The sequence below is a fragment of the Phyllobates terribilis genome, unplaced genomic scaffold (genome assembly GCF_046119375.1).
Source record: "Phyllobates terribilis strain yellow unplaced genomic scaffold, ASM4611937v1 Scaffold_1__5_contigs__length_1240528914, whole genome shotgun sequence".
Lineage (NCBI taxonomy): Eukaryota > Metazoa > Chordata > Amphibia > Anura > Dendrobatidae > Phyllobates > Phyllobates terribilis.
Genome location: NW_027362761.1, coordinates 759,767,628 through 759,782,655, shown reverse-complemented (window position 1 = coordinate 759,782,655; position 15,028 = coordinate 759,767,628). Strand labels below are relative to the sequence as shown.

Sequence of the window (15,028 nt, the reverse complement as noted above, 5' to 3'; positions counted from 1 at the left end):
AAATCACTGATATTAATCCTGTCACCGTCGAAAAAAAAGAAAAAGCATGTGTCCAATATATAAAGATAATTATTATGGAAGTGGAACAAATGTAAAATATATTTTAGTCATAAATAATGTGAAAATCGCTATATAAATAAATAATAAAAAACAAAAGTGTATTTCCTTTATTTTGGCCCCAGTATCAGAAGAAAATAAGAGAATATTAAAATTACCCTACATTTACGCCCCATGTTAACGCACAAAAATTATTCAAATAACCGAACGAGAAAAGAAAATTCCAGCTCTTTCCACCACATGTACAAAATAACCCCGAAAATGTGCCTGGTGGAAAATGGGGGAATCATGGCCCGATGAATGAGCGTTGGGTAAAAAGCCCCATTTTCCACATTAAAGACCTCACCCAACACTGGATGGCTTTATGGACTGTGTCATGAAGGGCTTTGGAGGACCCCAGACACAAAAGGTATTTGCCCTCTGCACTGTTCTTGTCCAGTGTTACACCCAGTCTCCCCCATTTTCTCCTGCCTCCAGTAGTTGTTCCATTCTCCCTCACAAAATTGGGCGGGAATACTAAAGTTCTCCATCACCACCTAGAACTCCTTTCACTTTTTCGCTGGTATTTTAATCATTGCCTCCAGAAAGCAGTCATATGACATTCCAGCTGGTACAGTGTACACACCCACAGTAAAGCAGGCCTGGCAGAGGGCCACCCATCCCCGGCTTCCTGTACCGTGTGTGTACATGGCAGGGACTGCCTCTATGGCGTCAGTGTGGTGTGTGAAGGCGGGACTGGCGCTATGAGCTGAGGGGGATGGACGGCAGAACACAAGCGTCCTGTGTGGGAATATGACGGGCTCCTGGATTTGCCCACAGACTTGGTGAAGTTATCAGGACTGGTAGGCGTCCGATCTCACTGTGCCAAGCATGAAGCTGATCGGCAGGGCTGGTCGGGAGAGTGCCACGTTGCCCATCAGGTAGGCTGCTACTTGTGTGGCGAGGAGGGTCTGCAGTGTGCTCAGTACTTCTCAGCAGGTGACCGGCTTATGTGCCCACGTCGTGATGAGCTTCTGCCATGTAACTACAGCTCAGTATAATCTGCTGCCACCTGTGCCAGGGTGATATAGCGTGCCAGCTGCTCTACTTTCATTGCCCACACAAAAGAACAGGAAATGGTTGCTAAATAGCTGACCTGACTACTGTCCTGTACGGAGTACTGGCTGTGCTCAAGTCCGCCTCACCTGTGCGGAGCGCTGGCTGTAGTGCGGCGTGCCCGCCTCACCTGTGCGGAGCGCTTGCTGTAGTGCGGCGTGCCTGCCTCACCTGCGCGGAGCGCTGGCTGTAGTGCGGCGCGCCTGCCTCACCTGCGCGGAGCGCTGGCTGTAGTGCGGCGCGCCTGCCTCACCTGCGCGGAGCGCTGGCTGTAGTGCGGCGTGCATGCCTCACCTGCGCGGAGCGCTGGCTGTAGTGCGGCGTGGCCGCCTCACCTGCGCGGAGCGCTGGCTGTAGTGCGGCGTGGCCGCCTCACCTGCGCGGAGCGCTGGCTGTAGTGCGGCGTGGCCGCCTCACCTGCGCGGAGCGCTGGCTGTAGTGCGGCGTGGCCGCCTCACCTGCGCGGAGCGCTGGCTGTAGTGCGGCGTGGCCGCCTCACCTGCGCGGAGCGCTGGCTGTAGTGCGGCGTGGCCGCCTCACCTGCGCGGAGCGCTGGCTGTAGTGCGGCGCGCCTGCCTCACCTGCGCGGAGCGCTGGCTGTAGTGCGGCGCGCCCGCCTCACCTGCGCGGAGCGCTGGCTGTAGTGCGGCGCGCCCGCCTCACCTGCGCGGAGCGCTGGCTGTAGTGCGGCGCGCCCGCCTCACCTGCGCGGAGCGCTGGCTGTAGTGCGGCGCGCCCGCCTCACCTGCGCGGAGCGCTGGCTGTAGTGCGGCGCGCCCGCCTCACCTGCGCGGAGCGCTGGCTGTAGTGCGGCGCGCCCGCCTCACCTGCGCGGAGCGCTGGCTGTAGTGCGGCGTGCCCGCCTCACCTGCGCGGAGCGCTGGCTGTAGTGCGGCGTGCCCGCCTCATCTGCGTGGAGCGCTGGCTGTAGTGCGGTGCGCTGGCTGTAGTGCGGCGTGCCCGCCTCACCTGCGTGGAGCGCTGGCTGTAGTGCGGCGTGCCCGCCTCACCTGCGCGGAGCGCTGGCTGTAGTGCGGCGTGCCCGCCTCACCTGCGCGGAGCGCTGGCTGTAGTGCGGCGCGCCCGCCTCACCTGCGCGGAGCGCTGGCTGTAGTGCAGCGCGCCCGCCTCACCTGTGTGGAGCGCTGGCTGTAGTGCGGCGTGCCTGCCTCACCTGTGCGGAGCGCTGGCTGTAGTGAGGCGCGCCCGCCTCACCTGCGCGGAGCGGTGACTGTAGTGCGGCGCGCCCTCCTCATCTGTGTGGAGCGCTGGCTGTAGTGCGGCGTGCCCGCCTCACCTGCGCGGAGCGGTGACTGTAGTTCGGCGCGTGCTCCTCACCTGCGCGGAGTTCTGGCTGTAGTGCGGCGCGTGCTCCTCACCTGCGCGGAGTTCTGGCTGTAGTGCGGCGCGACCGCCTCACCTGCGCGGAGCGCTGGCTGTAGTGCGGCGCGCCCTCCTCACCTGTGTGGAGCGCTGGCTGTAGTGCGGCGTGCCCGCCTCACCTGTGCGGAGCGCTGGCTGTAGTGCGGCGTGCCCGCCTCACCTGCGCGGAGCGGTGACTGTAGTGCGGCGCGCCCTCCTCATCTGTGTGGAGCGCTGGCTGTAGTGCGGCGTGCCCGCCTCACCTGCGCGGAGCGGTGACTGTAGTTCGGCGCGTGCTCCTCACCTGCGCGGAGCGCTGGCTGTAGTGCGGCGCGCCCGCCTCACCTGCGCGGAGCGCTGGCTGTAGTGCGGTGCGCCCTCCTCATCTGTGTGGAGCGCTGGCTGTAGTGTGGCGCGCCCGTGTCACCAGCCAGTAGTCATGAGACTCCAGTGTTACCTGTGGCTATCACCTTGCGTTGTTTGCTACGCCTACAGCTGAATGATAAGTCGTGTCTTGTGTATTGCTTTGAGCCCCATGAAGGCCGGTTACGAATTTTGCAACCTGACCTATAACAGACAATATGGCTACGTTCACACCAGCGTATTTTCGATCTGAGCGCTGCACGTGGAAAAAAAATTGACAGCACTCGGACCAATATTATTCAATTGGACTGTTCAAGCGAGACTTTACAAATGTACAACTAGCACTCATTATTATTGGTAAGAACCTGAGACAGCAATATGTACAGCAGAGACCCCATCCTCTCAAAACTGCTCCCAAAAACCATCCAAATGGCCTTGTGAAAAAAATCTCAGCATGAACTTAGTGTCTTCTGTATTTTGGCTGAGACTCAACCATTCAAGTCTATGGGAGCGCAAAAAACATCACATCCACCGCATAGCATTTGACTTTTAGAGATACATTGCAAACTGTATTTGGTCTTGTAAATTTTAATAACTACAGATGTATAAAAACGGATGTAAAATCGTCCATTGTTTCTCAATGAAAATTGGACAATTGTTAGTTACACAGTTTAAAAGGACAGTAAAGGCTATTTCAATCGTATGAACGTATTTATTTATTTTACTCATTTAACCACTGAGCCACCGTGCTGCAATGTATAACACTGCAGCCTTGCAGCGCTGTGGTCCTGGGTTCAAATCCCACAAAGGACAACCTTTGTAACCACTGAGCCACCATGCTGCCCATATAATATGATCTTGTGCTGTCTGAGTAAAAATCAGACATCACACTCGCCAATGCAAATCAGTTCAGATGATGTTTTATCAAACAGACCAAGTGTCCAAGTGAAAAAAATGGCAGCATGCACTCTCCTTGTCTGTGAAATGGATGAGACTCTCCTATACAAGTCTATAGGTGCATAAAAAAAAAAATCTGATCCCATATGGGACATCCATGTTGCATCCGATTTTTATAGATACATTGCCATTAGTAACTGAAGAAACTGTATTTGATCATGTACATTTTAAACTGTGCATGTATATAAACGGATGGCACACGGATGTAAAATAAGTATGGTAAGTAATTACGTATGGTAAGTAGTGATGAGCGAGTATGTTCGGTTAACCCTTTCGCCGAGTATGCTCGGCCGAGCACCGAGTATTTATAGCGTGCTTGGGCTTTAAGTTTTCGTCGCTCCGTGAACATGATTTGCAACTGTTTGACAGATTTAATACATGTGAGGAATACTGGAAAAACAGGCATTCCTCACATGTATTAAATCTGTCAAACAGTTGCAAATCATGTTCACAGAGCTACGAAAACTTAAAGCCCGAGCATTCTACAAATACTCTGTGCTCGGCCGAGTATACTCGGCGAAAGGGTTAACCGAACATACTCGCTCAACATTAATGGTAAGTAATTATTGTTTATTTATGAAGGGGTGAGATCATAAAGGTATGATGTGTTTACAGGGTGGTGAAATAGTATACTGTATATTGTTTGGAATTTCAAATTCAGTATTCCTATGATTAAGACCTTTTAGGGGTCCGAAATTGTAAATTGTAAGGAGGTAGTCGCATGTGTTTTATATTACCCTCAGTTGGAAAAACAAGATAATCTTGCAGTTATGATACCTTTTTAATGGCTAACAAAAATAAAATAAATGATGTTACAAGGCAAGCTTTCGAGACAACTTGGGTCTCTTCATCAGGCATGGTATAACATGATATATGAAGTAACACAAATATATGCACACAAAGGAAAAAAAATAAAAGCAGATGCATGGCATAATAAATTGACATTTAAATAAACAAACTGATCTCAGAGAGGGAATCCTTAAGTGGATTAGATTAGTGGTATGAAAGTTTTATGGTCCCAATATCCATGTAAGATCATAGGCCTGGTGCCCTCACTGTCTCTGGAGCAGATTCCTCAGATTTTGTAGTGACACATAAATCCTCCTGACAGATTTATTCCTGTGTGGAGGGTGTCAAAGACCCTAACCAGTTTGCATTCCCAAACTCATCTGTGTTTTTGTGATTTAAAGTTGCCTTTTAATATGACCACTTTCATATTGTTGATGTTGTGTCCTGGACCACAGAGCTGTGTGTTGGGAATCTGTATCCTGTATTTGGTCTCTACATGGGTGCAGGTTTTGCAGCTCTTCACATTGCAAGGAAAAGTTCCTCTTGGTGTATCTGAGAGCATTGAACTTCGGATCATGATGTTTATTAAATTTGGAGGTTGCCTGTAGCACAGCAACTGTAGAGCTGCAAAACCTGCACCCATGTAGAGACCAAAGACAGGATACAGATTCCCAAAACACAGCAGGATTATAAGATTCCTAGGACATTCACATGTTCCTCTTCCAATGTGGTGTACTTAATTCTGTGAACTATATGTCCTATTGGGGGTCTCTATGTGGGAGAAACAGGACAGGAACTGAGAGCAAGGATGAGGTCTCATCGCCACACGATTGCGGATAAAAAAAACATGTACTGGTGGCCAAACATTTCTGTGGTCCAGGACACATCAACAATATGAAAGTTGTCATATTAAAAGGCAACTTTAAATCACAAAAACACAGACGAGTTTGGGAATGCAAACTGGTAGGGTCTTTGACACCCTCCACACAGGAATAAATCTGTCAGGAGGATTTATGTGTCACTACAAAATCTGAGGAATCTGCTCCAGAGACAGTGAGGGCACCAGGCCTATGATCCTACATGGATATTGGGACCATAAAACGTTCACACCACAAATCTAATCCACTTAAGGATTCCCTCTCTGAGCTCAGTTTTTGTTTATTTAAATGTCAATTTATTATGCCATGCATCTGCTTTCTCTCTTTTTTTTCTTTGTGTGCATATATTTGTGTTTCTTCATATACCATGCCATAATATGCCTGATGAAGAGACCCAAGTTGTCTCGAAAGCTTGCCTTGTAATATCATTTATAGCATTTATTTTATTATTGTTAGCCATTAAAAGGTATCATAACTTCAAGATTATCTTGTTTTTTTTTCCCACGAAGAGCAATCTTTTTTTTAACTGGCTAGCACAGTACCAAATCCCTTTTTTATATAACCCACACATTTTTTATAGTAATTTTATTAAAGATGAGAATCCATAAAGTATAATGTTTTTATCTTTGTCTGAGATGCCGTATTGCAACTTTTTTACTTTTTTGATTCGGATGATTATGCAGGTGAAAACTGAGTTTTCTGGATGAAAATCTGACAATTTTTCATATGCCTCTGACCCCAGCCTTAGGGCTGTCTCATACCACCGAATAAATCGGAGAAGTGTTATCTGATTTTTTTTTTATCGGATAGCACACTGACCCATGTTATTTAGTGTGGCAGTGCTGATGACCATTTTTTTTTCACTGTCCCATTCAAGTGATTGGTTATATCATATAATATATGCCATTTTTCATAAGGACATTGGAATGTCACATAAATAGTTGCATTGAACTCAAGTGATCTTTATAATATGTATATTACTACACAACATGCAGCTCCTATCATAGTACCTGCCCTCACAGTCGAACAGTATGCAGCTTAATTATTGTCACACATCATAGACTGTTTTACACAAATGACACCAAAGCCAATTCTGTATATGAAGCACGTCAGATTATGAAATATTATCAATATTAGACCAGTATCATAAGCCCCATGTACTCCACATAGAGAGTGACATTGTTACCCAATAAAATCCTCAGGAGAGAGTATGATTGTTATGGATACAAAAATTGATTCCCAATAAAATACACCCCATCTGGTAATGGGAACAATTTTGGATTCACACTTTTCAAATACATGTTGTAAAATCTTTACTACTGAAGCCTGATACTTGCTGACTCTCAAACCTACAGGAAACGGCACGTGGAAGGAATAAGAGTGTCAGTACTATTGATTAAGTGATGTAGGGTCTTTACTTTTTTGTGTTTTATTTTTTTGAGAAGCAAAAGCGATTCTAACTACCCTGGTCCGGCGTCCAGCTCCTCCGTCCGTGCCTACTGGACCTGGGCAGTGTTCATTTCTGCATTGGCAATCCTTTGCCCGGCATCCTGGGCACTTGTGCTTCTTAGGGTAAGTGCACACATGTTGTGTTTTGCTGCGTATTTGCAGCAGATTTTTATGTAGATTTTCAGCTGTGTCTGGCGGTACCAGCAAAGTGTATGAAAAACCAGAATTCACTGTTCCCACATGTTGCTTTTTTGTTTGCTGCGTATTTTCAGCGATGTGCTGAAAGAAGTGACATGTCACTTCTTTCAGCATTTTTTTCAGCAGAAACGCTCTTATTTGCGGCATATTTTGCTGCGTTTTTCACCCATAGGAAGTAATGGGTGGTCAAAAATACGCAGCGCTTTTTTTACACAACTTTTCTCTGGCAGGAAACAGCTATCATCAGGTTTCGTGCAGAAAATGTGCAGAAAAAACAACGTGTGTGCACATTCCCTTACTAGGCTCCCACAATGTACATCATGTCGTCGCAGGGACTTTTTAGGTGGCAGTGGTGCCCAGAGAGTTGCCAACATAACAACTGTTTTAGTCCATCTGCCACAAAGTATTAAACTGGACCCCATAACAGGGTAGTTCAAATTATTTTGCTCATCTCTAATTGATGACACATGTAAATATAGTTCCCTGTAATTACCGCTTTGAGAAGACCTCCTTTCAAGACCATTTTAGATGCTCATCTCGAAGAAGTTTCACAGTATCAGGAATAGCTTTTACTGGGCTTGATGCTCATCAGAATATAATTTCTTTTCGCTTATAATGATATAATAAATAAACTTGCTATTATATTTGTCCATTGATTGATATGATTGGGTGTATTCTAAGTATGTATGCATATACACACACACACACACACACACACACACACACACACACACACACACACACACACACACACACACACACACACACACACACACACACACACACAGAAATAATTATTTGATCCCTTGCTGTTTTTGTAAGTTTGCCCACTGACAAAGACATGAACAGTCTATAATTTTAAGGGTAGGTTAATTTTAACATTGAGAGATAGAATATCAAGAAAATCACATATAGATTACATAATTATTTTTGCATTTTGCAGTGAGAAATAAGTATTTGATCCCTCTGGCAAACAACACTTAATACTTGGTGGCAAAACCCTTGTTGGCAGTCAGACAATTTTTGCAGTTGATGATGAGGTTTGCGCACATGTCAGGAGGAATTTTGGTCCACTCCTCTTTGCAGATAACAGCCTCAAAATCTTAATGATTTAGAGATTTCTTGGCAACTCGGAGCTTCAGCTCCCTCCATAAGTTTTCTATGGGATTAAGGTCTGGAGACTGGCTAGGCCACTCCATGACCTTACTGTGCTTCTTTTTGAGCCACTCCTTTGTTGCCTTGGCAGTATGTTTTGGGTCATCTTGATGGAAGACCCAGCCACGACCCATCTTCAATGCTCTTACTGAGGGAAGGAGGTTGTTGGCCAAAATCTCGTGATACATGACCTCATCCATCTTACCTTCAGTATGGTGCAGTCGTCATGTCCTCTTTGCAGAAAAGCACCCCCAAAATATGTTTCCCCCACCATGCTTCACCGTTGGGACAATGTTCTTAGGGTTGTACTCATCCTTTTTCTTCCTCCAAACACGGCGAGTTGAGTTAATGCCAAAGAGCTAAATTTTTGTCTCATCTGACAACAGCACCTTCTCCCAATAACTCACAAAATCATCCAGGTGTTCATTGGCAAACTTCAGACGGGCCTGCACATGTGCCTTCTTGAGCAGGGGGACCTTGCGGTCACTGCAGGATTTTAAACCTTTAAGTTGTAATGTGTTACCAATGGTTTTCTTGGTGACTTGTGTCCCAGCTGCCTTGAGATCATTACCAAGTTCCCCCCGTGTAGTTTTAGGCTGATCTCTCACCTTCCTCATGATCAAGGATACCCCACGAGGTGAGATTTTGCATGGTGCCCCAGATCGATGTCGACTGACAGTCATTTTGTATTTCTTCCATTTTCTTACTATTGCACCAACAGTTGTCTCCTTCTCACCCAGCAACTTACTTATGGTTTTGTAGCCCATTCCAGCTTTGTGCAAGTCTATGATCTTGCCCCTGACATCCTTACAAAGCTCTTTGGTCTTGCCCATGTTGTAGAGGTCTGACTGATTAATTGAGTCTCTGGACAGGAGTCTTTTATACATGTGACTATGTAAGACAGTTGTCTTTAATGCAGGTAACGAGTTGATTAGGAGCGTCTAACTGGTCTGTAGGAGCCAGAACTCATAATGGTTTGTAGAGGATCAAATACTTATTTCTCACAGCAAAATGCAAAAAAATGTATCTAATTTATACTATCTGATTTTCTTTGATTTTTTTTTTTTTTTTGGGGGGATATTCTATCTTTCAATGTTAATTTTAACCTACCCTTAAAATTATAGACTGTTCATGTCTTTGTCAGTGGGCAAACTTAGCAAAACAGCAAGGGATCAAATACTTATTTCCCCCACTGTATATACATATATACACATATATTATTATTATAGCGCCATTTATTCCATGGTGCTTTACATGTGAAAAAGGGGTATACATACAAGAACAATTACAATAATCTTGAACAAAGCGTGACGGCGACTGGTACAGGAGGAGCGAGGACCCTGCCCGCGAGAGTTCACAGTCTACAAGGAAGGATACAGTAGGTGAGGGCAGGGCTGGTCGTGGAGCTGGAGCGAGGGTTACTGCAGGTTGCACGCTTGTCGGAAGAGGTGGGTCTTCAGGTTCCTTTTTGAAGGTTTCCACGGTAGTCGAAAGTCTGATATGTTGGGGTAGAGTGTCCAGAGTAGGGGGGATGTACGGGAGAAATCTTGTATGCGATTGAGGGAAGAGTAGATAAGAGGGGAGTAGAGCAGGAGATCTTGTGAGGATCGGAGGTTGCGTGCAGGTATGTATCGGGAGACTAGGTCACAGATGTATAGAGGAGAGAGGTTGTGGATGGCTTTGTATGCCATGGTTAAGGTTTTGAACTGGAGTCTCTGGGCATTGAGGAGCCAGTGAAGGGATTGACAAAGTGGAGAGGCCGGGGAATAGCGGGGGGACAGGTGGATTAGTTGGACAGCTGAGTTTAGGATAGATTGGAGGGGTGCAAGAGTGTTGGAAGGGAGGCCACAGAGACCGAGGTTGCAGTAGTCGAGGCGGGAGATGATGAGGGCATGCACTAGTGTTTTTGCAGATTCGTGGTTGAGGAATGTGCGGATCCGGGAGATATTTTTGAGTTGGAGTCCGCAGGACCTGGAATGGGCTTGGATATGTGGTTTGAAGGAGAGATCAGATTCCAGGGTTACCCCAAGGCAGCGAGCTTGAGGGACTGGGGAGAGTGGACAGCCATTGACGTTGATAGATAGGTCGGGTGGGGAGGATGAATGAGATGGCGGAAAGATGATGAATTCTGTTTTGTCCAAGTTAAGTTTTAGAAATCTAGCAGAGAAGGATGAAATAGCGGACAGACATTGTGGGATTTTGGTTAGTAGGGAGGAGATGTCGGGTCCGGAGAGGTAGATCTGTGTGTCATCAGCATAGAGGTGATACTGAAAGCCTTGAGACTCTATGAGCTGTCCCAAGCCAAAAGGTGTAGATGGAGAAGAGGAGGGGTCCTAGGACTAAACCTTGGGGGACACCAACAGATAGGAGGCGAGATGAGGAGGTGGTGCGTTAGTGGGAGACACTGAATGTCCTGTCTGTTAGGTATGAAGAGATCATGTGTGTGTGTGTGTATAATATATATATATATATATATATATATATATATATATATATATATATATATATATATATATATATATAATACATATACACACACAATGGACAAGCTCTTGACACTTTTCATTCTCTCCTCAATCTCTGACCTCAGCGCTGATGATCTGGCCAATTATTTCAAAGACAAAATTGACTATATCTGATAGGAAATTTTCTCCCAATCCCCTAATACCAGGCATGGTCCTCCCTTCCCCATAGCATCTAGCTCACTTTCTGTCTTTGGACCGGTCACGGAAGGCGTGACTAGGCTCCTTCATCTTCTTACCCTACTACCTGCACCAGTGACCCTATTCCCTCACAATCTTCTTCAGCCCCTTTCCCCGGCTGTCATCACATACCTAACTAAAATATTTACTCTCTCTCTCATCTGATATCTTTTCCTCCTCATTTAAACACGCCAGCATACACCCATTACTAAAAAACCCCCATCCCTCGACCAGAACTGCACTGCTAACTACAGACCGGTCTCTAATCTTCCCTTCATCTCTAAACTCCTGGAACGCACTCCATTCTAATCCGATATCGCTCTCTTCTTGACCCTTTGCAATCTGATTTCCGTTCCTTAAGGCCCCGTCACACTTAGCGATGCTACAGCGATCCCGACAACGATACGACCTGTCAGGGATTGTTGCTGCGTCGCTATGTGGTCGCTGGTGAGCTGTCAAACAGGCAGGCTCACCAGCGATCAGGGGAGTAGCGACATCGTGGAAAGAATCTTTCCACGATGTCCTGCTCCTGGTTACCAGCCTGCTGAAGCAGGAGCAGGCTGGTAACCATGATAAACAGCGGGTTATTAGGGGCACACGCGCACCTAGTAACCCGCTGTTTATCATGGTTACCACTCTGCTATGGTGAGCGGGAGGTTACCGCTCACCGTAGCAGAGTGGTAACCATGATAAACAGCGGGTTACTAAGTGCGCATGTGCACCTAGTAACCCGCTGTTTATCATGGTTACCAGCCTGATCGCTGCTCCCGCTGGTCACACACACCCATATGTGCTGACCATCGGGAGGGCAAAGACCAAAAAATGGTCCCTGACATTTTGCAGCGATCAGCGACCTCACAGCAGGGGCCTGATCGCTGCAAAGTGTCACACATAGCGACATCGCTGGTGAGGTCGCTGTTGCGTCACCAAAACCGTGACACAGCAGCGATCTCGCTATGTGAGACGGGGGGGCTTATCATTTTCCTGAAATTGCCCTCACTAAAGTCTCTAATGATCTACTAACAGCTAAATCTAATGGTCAATACTCCCTGCTGAGTCTCCTGGATCTTTCTGCTGCATTTGACACTGTGGATCACCATCTCTGACCATCTCCTCCTTACTGTGCTGTGTTCTATCGGCCTCAAAGATACCACTGTCTTTCCTCCTACCTCTCTGACCGCTCCTTCACTGTGTCTTTTGCTTGCTTCTCTTCCCCTTACTGTCGGGTTCCTCAGGGCTCAGTCCTAGGCCCCCTCATCTCCTTTTACACTGACTCTATTGAACTAACAATCAGGAGATTCGGTTTTCAGTACCATCTGTATGCTGATGACACCCCATTATACACATCGTCTCCTGACATCACCCCTGCTTTGCTACAAAATGCCAGTGATAGCCTTAGAGACAGTGGAAAGACAATGTGCCCACGATGCAGAAATGTTGCATATTTTTTCCGCTTCTCCCTGGCAGGAAAAACGCATGCGGATTTTACATGCGTTTTTCCCGCCAGGTAGAAGCATTTGTCAAGAGTTTTTGCATGCATTTCTGCATGCGGGTTATCAAGCGCTTTTCCAAGCGATTTTAGCATCACTTGGAAAAGTGCTTGACAACTTGGTCACACTATATAAATTCATGCAACCGGCATGGATTTATATAGTGTGACCAAGAAATAGTTTAAAAAAAAAAAATAAAAATGGTAAAAAATAAAAAATAAAGATTATACTTGCCTTCCGATGGCCCCCGGTCTCCTTCTCCGCTCCGTCCGGTGTGTTGGGCGGCTCGCGGTTGTGTAAAAGGACCTGCCATGACGTCATTGAGTCATGTGACAGGTCGCGTGACCTGTCACATGACTAAATGACGTCATATCAGGTCCTCACACCACCACGATCCTCCCAACACACCGCACGCATCGCTGAGGAGGCCGGGGGCCATCGGAAGGTAAGTATAATCTTTATTTTTTATTTTAAATTCTATTTTTTACAGGTACTTATGGTACCCAGGTCTGGATGAGAGTCTCATCTTCTCCAGACCTGGGTACCATCCGCACATTGAATCGGTTCATATCCGCATGTGCACATGTAGGGATGCGGATATCAATCGTTTCAATGCAAGTCAATTCGCGGAAATTACGCTGCGTGTCCACAAAATTAATGGACATGCTGCAATGATAATCCGCAGCAGAAATTTCCGCAGCATGTGCACAGCACAAGCGGATTATCATTCGGGACCATGGGGCACATATTACCAAGCGTTTTTTAAGCGTTTTCGCTGCAGAAATTGCGTGGCAAAAACGCTTGAAAAACGCATAGTGGCCATGCAGCCTAGCACTATGTCCTCCCTCTATCTAAAACTGAATCTGTCAAAAACTAAACTCCTTGTGTTTCCCCCTCCATTAACCTACCTATGCCCGATATTGCCATTTCCTTGTGTGGTTCCACCATTACTCCCCAACAACATGCCCACTGTCTTGGAGTCATATTTCACTCAGATTTTTCCTTCACTCCCCATATCTAATCACTCGCTCACTCATGTCACCTACACCTCAAAAACATCTCTAGAATGCGGCCTTTTCTTTCCTTTGATTCTGCAAAAATCTGTTGCTCTTCTTCATTCTCGTCTGCACTATTGCAACTCTCTACTAATCAGTCTCCTTGCTAAACTCTCCCCTCTCTAATCCATCCTGAATGCAGCAGCCAGAATCCTACTCCTTTCCAACCGTTACACCGATGCCTCTACCCTGTGCCAGTCGTTGCACTTGTTGCCGATCCGCTACAGAGTTCAATATAAACTTATCACTTTCACCCACAAAGCGCTCTACGCTTCAGCACCATATATATCCTCCCTCATCTCAGTCTACCACCCTATCCGCGCACTGTGATCTGCTAATGACCTAAAACTAACATCCAATAATCCTAACCTCCCACTCCCGTCTCCAAGACTTCTCGTGTGCTGCGCCAATTCTCTGGAATGTACTACCCTGGACAATTCGATTAATTCCCAATACCCACAGTTTTAAGCATGGCCTAAAAACGCATTTCTTTAGACTGGCCTATTACCTTACCTCACTTGTCTAACTATCCCCATTATGCCAATGCAAAATTTTCTTCAAAATCAGGACCCTCATATTATCTGTTTACACACCCTCCATAGCCCTTTGTGTCTGTACTGTACACATACTGGCTGGTGACCAGTTCATACAGCGTTATGTGAATACCCTATTTATTACATTGATGGCTGGACCATACAATACAAGCACATTTTACCTTTTGTGTCCCCCCCTATTTCCTCAGATTGTAAGCTTGTGAACAGGGTCCTCATTCCTCTTGGTATCTGAGTTGTGTTATTCTGTAAAGTCTTTAGTGCCTGTACAAGTCCCCTCTAATATGTAAAGTGATGCAGAATATGTTGGTGCTATAGAAATAAAAAATATTATTACTAACAGCCACACACATTTTTTTTTCTTCAACATTAAAATTGAAGCACCAAGAGAGAAAAGTTGTGGAATTATAGAAATTGCAAAATGGATAGCCATGTTCTTGACATGCAAATTATGAAAACAGGATATCTTCAAAGCATCTTGATTTATTCAGTATCAAGTATGAGCGCCACTTACACGCCTTGGCATTCTATCAATGAGGTCATGGAACCAGTGGTACGGTTACGTATCATTAACATGTCTATCTATCCTGTGATTTCCATAATTCCACGACTTTTCCTTTTTGGGTGTTGAAATTTCAATGTTGAGGCAATCAAGTATACTTGAAATCTTTCTTACTATGTTTTTGCTTTAATTTCTTCATTTTCTGTTTAGTATTTCTCCAGATTCTTCAGTGGGCACTGTGAAGGTAAAGAAGAGCAAAAAACGACTTGCAGAGATTAAGTCCTTCAGTCTTGATGAACCTCTCCTAGGGGATGTTGGTGAGAAAGCTGAGAGAGTTGGAGGTTTGACCAGGTGTGAGCATTTACAAATAATAAGAAAGGAATTTTATACTGATCAAGTAAAATATGATATCAACCATCCTGCTG

The 15,028-nt window shown here is 46.0% G+C and overlaps 1 protein-coding gene across 2 annotated transcripts in view; it reads left to right on the top strand.

Annotated features, from left to right (window-relative positions):
* The window catches only part of LOC141149867 (GRAM domain-containing protein 2B-like), a 94,073-nt gene that overhangs the window by 44,420 nt on the left and 34,625 nt on the right, over positions 1-15,028 (top strand). Inside the window, exons 1-2 of one of the 2 annotated variants that reach the window (XM_073636927.1) lie at positions 729-977; positions 14,814-14,954. In XM_073636927.1, the coding sequence (XP_073493028.1) occupies positions 928-977; positions 14,814-14,954 (191 nt within the window). In that variant the 5' untranslated portion in view covers positions 729-927. Of the gene's footprint in view, positions 1-728; positions 978-14,813; positions 14,955-15,028 lie in introns of those variants that run through there. The other variant, XM_073636926.1, reaches the window with a different exon arrangement.